The sequence below is a fragment of the Leptidea sinapis genome, chromosome 43 (genome assembly GCF_905404315.1).
Source record: "Leptidea sinapis chromosome 43, ilLepSina1.1, whole genome shotgun sequence".
In the NCBI taxonomy this organism is placed as follows: Eukaryota; Metazoa; Arthropoda; class Insecta; order Lepidoptera; family Pieridae; genus Leptidea; species Leptidea sinapis.
This window is the reverse complement of record NC_066307.1, coordinates 6,491,730-6,501,334: the sequence shown is the minus strand read 5'-3', so window position 1 is coordinate 6,501,334 and position 9,605 is coordinate 6,491,730. Positions and strand designations below refer to the sequence as shown.

The following is a 9,605-nucleotide window of genomic DNA, read 5'->3' as shown; positions in this document are numbered from 1 at the left end:
AAAAAAACTAACCGTAAAAAATATATTTTTTAATTAGTTTTTTGTTGATTTAACGCTCAATTTTCAAGTATAGTGTTAAAAAATACAATGATAATAGGTACTACTCGTATCGTACTAGGTATACTCAATTGAATAGTGCAGCCAGGTAGTGGGATCGCTAGAATGCGTTGAATTCGTAATTAAGAAATAAGGCTCGTGTTTATGTCAATTAGTGGTTTTCTCCGTATAACTGTTCTTTATTGAGTGAATATATGTGAACAAAAAAATATGTGTTATTTATTGGACTTTATATTTTAGTTTGAACGTTTGTTATTCTTATAATGTTATAAATAGATGAAAAAAAACTCAAAGTGAAGCCTTTTTTGTTTGAATTTTTGTAACTACTTCTAAACGGCATTGAATTTCAGTATTTTTCTTTCGCATACATTTTTGGCTAGATATTTTTCACAAAGTGGACGATTGGCGACTCAATATAATGACTTATTAGGTTAAAAATAAGTATTCCTTGTTTTCTATATAAATTCGCATGGGCGGGTCGGTGCGCGGGCGACGGGCGGCAGTGAAAGTCAGACTGTTGGACGGAGAGGTCACGCTTCTTGTTCTAATTTTATGGTGCACTAATTCGCGCATCCCGCTTTAGTGACACTTGTTTTATTTTAGTATAAGGTACTTATTGTGTAAATAATAAAATTTCATTTTGCGTCGTGCGTTGCTGCTGTTGTCGAACTATCGATACTTTGTTTATCGATATATTATGATTTATTATAAGCCGGAAATCATCTATAATATCTATAGGGCTATCGATATATCATTGAATATTTAGGTTCAATTATACAATAGTATTACTGTGTATCGATAATATCGATAGCTTATCGATATTATTTGGCTTCAATTGTCAGCTGTTATAATATCCTATTGATAGAGGACAATTGAACTGAAACCCTTTTGCGTGTCCTCTAATTTATATTAGGTACATTTTACTTCTATGGTACAACTCGGGCTAATCAACATCGCCTGGCTCAAATGTCGTTTGTTTGTACAGTGTTCAAAAAAAATTTTGAAGTGAAACTTTGAGGAAGGTGTACGCGCTTTTTTTTGAAGGTACCCATGTCGTATCGTCCCGGAAACACCGCACAAGGAAGCTCATTCCACAGCTTTGTAGTACGTGGAAGAAAGCTCCTTGAAAACCGCACAACTGTGGAGGACCGCCACACTTCCAGATGGTGAGGATGATATCCTAACTTGTGGCGTGTCGTGCGAAGGTGGAATTCGGCGGCAGGAATCAGGTTAAACAGCTCTTCGGAACACTCCCCGTGATAAATGCGGTAGAAGACACACAATGCAGCGACGTCTCTACGCAACGCCAAGTGATCCAGCCGTTCACAGAGCACTGGGTCCCCGACAATTCGAGCTGCTCTGCGTTGCACGCGGTCAAATGGATCAAGCTGATACTGGGGTGCGCCAGAACAAACCGGACCTGCGCTTTGTCCAGCGCTAGAATGTGGGCTACAGTCCTTTAAACGTTGAGGCCAGTTATCAATAGAAGCACGAACTCTTTGGGACTCCAAATTATCATGGCGTTTAGAGCAAGACGTACTCTCTGAAACTGAACACTAATCATAATGCAGCGGATTAAGATCGGGACTAGACGACGGCCAGTCTTCAGCTCTGATGAAGTCCGAAATATTCGTTTCCAACCAAGACTGCGTAGACCGAGCTTTATGACCCGGCGCCGAGTCTTGCTGGAAGGACCGATCTTGTTTATTTAACATGGTGTTGTTAAGGGGCTTCACTACCTTCTCCAGAATAGTATCTTGATATACAGGTGCCGATGTTTTGATACCTTTTTTACAAAAGTCACTCCTATATAGCTAATACCCCACCAAACCATCACTACAGTCGGATAGTGCCCACGTTGTTCTCTGTCGACTAATGGAGAAGCTTCCTTAGGGCTTTGAGCATAAATACAGTCATTTTGTTTGTTAAAATGTTGTTCAATTGTAAAAAAATCTCATCTGTAAACAATTTTTTTCTGTGGCCTTCCATTGCGTACCGCTTCAGTATCTAGTTGTTTCAATTTTACCACTATATTCTTTTTAAATTATCAGTTATGAAATGACCAGTATGTCTCCTAAGTCATCTTTTATAATACGTGGCATGGTTTTAGGTGCTATCTTCATCTCCCGAGATAAAATCTTTTGCTTTCGGACAGGATTTCTTCGAATTATTTCGCTTCCTGCTTTGAACACCTTTTTCGTACGAACACTATGTCGTCGGCCAGGTCTTTTTCTGTCACAAGTAGAGGAGGTCTCATTATAGGTACCTTTAAAAAGCCCAGTATATAAACATTTTATTAATACCAAGCGTATGGAGAGTTTTAAAAATTGCATTTGGCTCCGAGTGTGAAGGTATCTACACACTCCATTTTTATATCGCAAAATATTGTACAATGTATTGGCGCCAAAATGAGAAAACTCAATGAACAATCACATAAAAATAACAGATTCCAAATTCAAATGTAATATTTTGTTTATTTTTGATTTTAACAGTATTTATGACCAGACTATATATAGGTTATCACGGGCTACCATCCGCAACTCGACGACTACAGCGCGCCTATTTTGCGTTGTGTGGTGGGCGGCTAATCCTGCCAGCCCAGCTCCTCAAGTTAGTGTATCAAACCTCTGATGTCACCCATGACCTCGGGGAGAGTCCTCGGTGACCCCAGGTGTTTGGCCCGGTATGTGGCCACACTCCTACACTCTAGAATGATTTGTGCGGCTGTTTATTCTGCCTCCATGCAGGCTCTGCACAGTGGACTGTCAGTGACACCTATATTAAATAGATGCTTGTTAAAATGGCCGTGACCTGTTAGTACATGAGTTATTTTACGTAACCTAGGTCGTGGAAGTTTTACTAGCTTGCGAGAGAGACACTCACTTCCATCCAGTACTTATTATGTAGTTCCTTGGTGTGTTGACGTATGACCGTTGCAGGCCAGCTAGACGGGAGAGGGATAGTTGGTTCTGGTCATTTTGATGTCTGATCGTTCCCTCGTAAGTTACTGTGACCCTTTATCGATTGAAGAGTTACTTGGTTGTTGTTATCGCATAACTTCCTCAGACACTGGTGAGGGAGTTATGCGTTAAGCAACACTATCACCTCAAAGCTAATATACAAATATTAGCTTTGAGGTGATAGTGTTGCTTTATAGGGCTTGTAGTACTGATTTGCCATCTGAAAGGATGCGGATGGAATAGTCTTTTACCTTTCGAGTCAAAGTAGCTGTGACTGCTTCTATTATACCCATGCATTCTGCTTGAAAGACAGTGTTATGAGCTCCTAGTGATGCAGCTATTTTGATAATTAGGTCTTCCGAGAACAGTCCGTATCCCGTACCCGATCTTGTCTTAGAGCCACTTGTGAAAATTCTGAGGTCTTTTATACTGAAGTCCGCTTTCAGTTCTTCGTGCAGCTATATTTTGTATCTCTTATCGAATATGTATTCCTTTGGAGATCTATCACTTACCTACTGCCAACAGCAGAGGCCCCTTTTCAATCATCTTATTCAGAACCTCTGGGTGTAGGTATAGGTTCGGTATAATTCGGCACATAGAGCTTGGAACTTCAGTCGTAACTGTAGGTATATATTATATCGAATGTGAATCGCAATTGATACTCTGAAGTAATTATCGACACCTGATGTTTCATGTTACTTCGAAACATGTCGATATTTTAAGACATCGACATGTTTCGAAGACATCATCATTATATTTATGAAGGGTAATATTAACAGTATGATGAGTATAAAATTTCTTATATCTCCTTGGTCGTCCGCTCCTGGAGTAGTCGTAGATCAGCTCTCAATTCAGTGTACAATAATAGGATAAACACATGATCAGATTTGATACGACCGGACCGGTGGGCGCATCGCACCAATTGGACCGGCGTGGTACTCGGTTCAATTCGGTCAATAATAATAATTTTGTGCGATGGACAATGCGACATACCATCGAATATGGTCCGCTGCCGGACTACATCCGATAGTTCGGCCGTACAAAATCCGATCATGTGTTTAGGTTATAAGGGAACACTCATTTATGCAACAATGAGTGCGAGATGCGGTCCCTGGCACGCCAGGAGCGTGGTGGTGTCCTTGGTGCGGTATCTTTGGAGAAGCAAGAGGACTTGATTGCAAATTATATTTACAACTACCACCATCTGGGGTGGGATGATGGCCGTGATGTTATAATATAATATATATAATAGTTTTTATTTTAATTATTAATGTAAAATTATAATGTAACTCACATATTTACAACTAACGTTATGAGTCTTTGTAACTTATTTCTAAAATCATTAATTTTATTATAAAACGATCCAAAAAGTCAAGTCTTTGTCTATGTTTAAATATCTTTCCAATAATTATGTAAGCGACATGTAACGTTCTTTCCATTTGTGATAATAATAGTTATTGTATCTGAAAATACTTTCTTTAAAAGTTTTACGATAAGAAGTTTACCAGTCTTTATTTTATTTCAAATATTTGCGTTATAAAAGACGTCACGAAAAAGTCTACTTTCGTGTTATTCTTATAGAGAATACGTCTTACGTTTTACCTGAAGGCCTACCTTTTTTTATCAACTTTTAATTAGCGATTCAATTTCGATACCTTTAATACCGATTCAGTTTAAGTACCTAAACTGAATCGCAAAGATTCTTTCCATGAAGTGTCTATAACTGAATGACGTTTAAATCGCTTATGGAAGAATGAACGAAAGCAGTTTTGTCTGTGGTCCGCGGTGTGAGAAAGAGATGACGGTGTACAGTCGTTGCATAAGTCTGTCTCTCTTACTCAAACTATAAATATTACCTCATGGTACGAATGAATGAACTGAAACAGTTGCGATTCAATTTTCGACTTCATTTGACGTCAACCTAAATTGGATCGCTCTAATGACGTCGTGGTACTAAATAGCAAATAAGTTCATTTTAGGTCGTCAATTGAATCGCAATGGTTGGCCCGCTGGCCTGTTTTTATCGGTTGTCTAATAGAAAGAGACTATCTAGACGTATAAATATTCTTGTGAAAATATAGAAAATCTTGTTATGTGCCAACTAATTCTACCAATCATTGAGACAAGCTCGTCCCAATGACAGCAAAATAATGAGAATAAAACACGAGATAATCAATCATACAATATGTATTTAATATAAGAGACCGTACTTGTGACGTGGACAAACCGTAATTATTATAAAGTAATAACATAAGAACTCTACGACCAATATTTAAATTTCTTTTGTTCAGAGACAAACGCAACATCCACTACTATGCCCAAACATGTGATAAATTAATTGAGGTAGATTATAATCAAATTTCGGATCTCACCACGGCTTCAAGCAAAAATAAGACAACGCATTATACTATATAATATAATTAAATATCTACAAATTGAATATAAGTGCACACTGCCGGGGAGCTGTCAGCTGCCATTTGTCAACTGTCACTTGTCAAGTGTAGCCTGACAGCTGACAGCTAGCCCCGGACACTGTGCGCGCCTCAAACATTTACAATAAAGGAGAACATTCATATAATAAACGCATAATATAGGAAACATGCTGAAAGACAACATACGCTACTACTCTACCCGTGTTCAGCGACGCATTCGGGGAACTTGCCGTACCATACAGGAGCATTTCAATCCGAGTCCCAATACTTCAATTATTTTCAACAGACATGATGTTAGAGTTTCAAATGCCCTGAGTAACCTAACATATTCCCCGAGCGCGCTGCCGACCTCGCTCCAAACACTGGCGCGAATCAAATTACTTCTGCTCCATTCAATAAATACAATTATATACAATAAAGCGTGACCAATAAATTTTCCTACCAATTTTTACTACAATCTCGAAATGCCAATGTGGCGCCATCTAGTTCCGACCCCGACCTTCACGCGGCAGTCGTAATGTGTTTCACGCCAATACATTCCCAACTCCAAACAATATTAATTACGTCACTATTGAATTAAAACGTAAACCGTAACATTTGTTCTCCGCAGGTTTGTTCGTCAGACATAAAGTACTTACAGCAACTAAGTATTCTGGTGAGCCTCGGCCTTCTGCCCGCACATTCACTCTCATATCGTTCGCACTTCTACAACTATTGTGGCAGTGATAAAAATATATCCTATCCGCACTCATTACAATTTATTACTCAGCTAAATTTGACGAATACAAAATATTACTCTTCGTCTACATTATAGAAAATATCTCAACTCCACATTGCTTCCGTACCGTAAATATAATAAGTATTGCAAATAATGTTTGTACTCCAGCGCGTTGATAGGCCACAAATCGTCTCGCGATATAAACATCAACATTCTAAAATCAAATTGAGCGATAAAAATGAAATAAAAATTTAACTACAGACGAAAATCAATTTTATCTATTCACAGACCTCAAAACTCCAAATTGAAATTAAGTTTACTTAGGCAGATGTTAATTTAAATAATCTTAAACCGAAACTTAACGACTACTAAACTCCAGAAAGAGTTTGCCTGCGACGGTACCGTGTCGCCACACCCGCACCGCACAGTGCGCACGTCGGCGACACGACTCTGAGATCAACAATCAAGTCCACAAATCATTTAATTTTGTCTTTCAAATTTTGGTGTCGTATTTGACTAATTACAATAAAGCCGAGCCAATATTGAATATGGCACTACCGTTCAGTGCTGTTTCGTTATAATAATTACACTACAATTTTGTTAAGAAAATAAAATCAGTACATTGGAAGTAATTACATTACAACTACCGCCAGCCCTCTGCTGCTCACACCATCACCAATCAGGCACCAACTTTGACTAATTTACAATTTCCTAGCCTGCTGCGAACATTACACGACCTTCTTCAACTTCTTACATGTCAATCTAAGTGATAAGATAGAATCCCGAGTGACCACGAATAATTCTTTATCTGTAGAAAATAATTTAACAATACCGGTCATATATCAGACCAATGATATGGGATATAAACAATTACAAACAACTCAAATAAACAATCAAACAAACCAATAAACTTCTTATTGATTTTAAAAGAGATAGTTTTATTATGAAAAAAAACTGATTATCAATACTTGTGATAACTCCCAGCACACAGTACAAAATATATAGATAGGTGCATCAAATAAAGTCACGTAATGTCCGACAGGCGTTACACATCTTTGGGTATGCACAAACGTCGCGTACTAGTCGCGTTCACAAACGAGTCACTCTCCATACAGTTTTGACCATCGAATCTTGTCGCCCGGGGCAACCGACATTGCCATGCATCTATGGTATGTGTAGTGTTATCAATATTACTTTTTACCATTATAATCGAATGTTCAAGAGTGTTGGTCAGGGTCGGCTAAGCCCGGGCTCACAATCCACACTATTGCTCTAACGATATATTATCACACTTCGCTAACTATCAAATAGCACAGAGATCGCGTGAGTACGGAACACAACATGGCTGCGATCGAGATTACAATTGTAACGACATTCACCGAGTGACTGAGTCCTTTTAATTTAATAACAGTTTATATCTCTAAATAATATGCTTTCTCTAAATATGATATCATCATGGGATAAGATTTACCACATCTAATACTACCCCCTTGGGAGGTTTCTTTGTAATATCATTTTATTATTGTTTTGTTTGGTTTTACAATAAATGTTGTTGCAATTCTAGTCTCGATCACACTATAATTTCAACTGTATCTCGAAGGATTACATCTTATTGCTAAAAAGGCATTCCGGAACAATATCTGTATATAAAACGAGTGATCTTTTGGACATATTAACCGTTACGCAATGCTATCAATGCCACTTCATCATAATCCACACATATGGTATGATATGATATGGTAACCAAAGTTTCCCTTGAGTCATGTACCAACTGACAGAACTTATCGTGTTAAATGTTAATTCATACCGCGGCAATATATCACTATTGCGAATTACAAAATACAAATTAAAATAATGATTATTTTATAACAATCATTAAAAAATAGGTAGATACATAGTATTATATTATGACGGTAGTGAATGCTTGGTTGTAAGTTAATGTTATATAATTTCCCTGATCCAACACATATTCTCAGATATATGATAGAGTCGCAGTAGATAGCACAGCGGTCACAATACACAACACATCTCACTCACTCAGTACAAAAGTACAAAATGCACTCAATATAACCGGACAACACGCTATCACCGAACTACAAAATAAAACATATTAATATATTTAATTCACTTTCGTTAACGTAACTAGATTGCTTATCGATACTATACGTTTCAAAATGTCTTCAGTGAGTATAATATGTTCGAGTTACTGTAACAATGGTCGTATAAAATCATTTATAAACTTGTGCGCGACTATATATTTAAGTCTTATCACAATTAATTTATTGCTAATACTTGTATTTCGTTAACACATCGCGTGTAATGGCAGTGATTCGGACAGCTGTTTATTCTTATAACGTCGTCGCACTATCGATACATCGACGACGCTGATTGGATATCACTAATCCGCTATAAAATACGATAATTGAACACTGCTATGGTAGATCCGTATTCGTGCTAATAATAGGCACTTGGTGACGAGACGAGGGAACTATGATCACGCATCGACACTACTTCGACTAATCTAATTGGCACCGTTAAGCGAAAGCTGTCGAGACGCGGGTCGGGACAAACATCGACTAAGCGAGCTATCGACATTGCGGTCAGTCACTATTACATTACTACTATATACAGTTGGCAGTGCTCCGTGTCGCTGGTCGCTACGATCTTAACCTAGCTTAACATTACTCGTGCGCGTCGAGTGCGCAACTATCGACATTTTTTATACATTTCCTAACTATTTACATGTAAACGCGTCCGAACGCGTTACGACTCATCGCGTTCGATATTATATAAAAGTATGCATCAGTCTTGTGGTTATTTTTTACGGCCGTAATGCGGGTAGTCGACGAATCTTTGGCGAAAATTGTCTCTAAATGTGATACCGTCGTCCCGCGCGCCGGAGAATCAACATCTGTCTCAGCGAGGTGCAGTTCCCGGTACTAACTTATCGACCGCTCGGACAGAACGCGTTGCCGCCGTGTCTGCGCCCGAGTTTTCGTTTCTTGGCGCCGCTCACTTCCTTTCGATCGCCCTTGTCATCTTCCACGTAGGTCATCGGCAGGTTAGTCGCGGTGCAGCCGTTCTTGAGGTCCAAACTCTTCTGTTCCGCTATCAGTTTGTTGAGGAGGCGCGACGAGGTGCACTGTCTCAGCGGCAGCACTCGAGAGGGCTGCGCGGGCGCCGGTGGGGTCTTCCTAACGGGAGGCGGGCTCGGCGTCCTCCTGTACGAGCTGCAGAACTGGTCGTACAGCAACACTTTGGCTTGGACCGGGAGCTGAGCTAACTCCACCCTTTTGATAAGTTTCACCTTCTCCACGGGCACCCACTCGTCTTCGATTCTGAAATTTAAACGAGTTATTATTACACGCAGATATATCGCCACACAGAATGTGACTGCAAACACCTTCATGATTTAAAACTACCCTCGAGTAGTTTCCG

The 9,605-nt window shown here is 39.0% G+C and overlaps 1 protein-coding gene across 2 annotated transcripts in view; it reads right to left on the bottom strand.

Annotated features, from left to right (window-relative positions):
- Positions 1 to 5,186: 5,186 nt before the first annotated feature.
- The window catches only part of LOC126976996 (zinc finger protein jing homolog), a 193,770-nt gene continuing 189,351 nt past the window's right edge, over positions 5,187 to 9,605 (bottom strand). For both annotated transcript variants that reach the window (XM_050825625.1, XM_050825626.1), the window contains exon 6: positions 5,187 to 9,505. In XM_050825625.1, the coding sequence (XP_050681582.1) occupies positions 9,112 to 9,505 (394 nt within the window). In that variant the 3' untranslated portion in view covers positions 5,187 to 9,111. The remainder of the gene's footprint in view (positions 9,506 to 9,605) is intronic.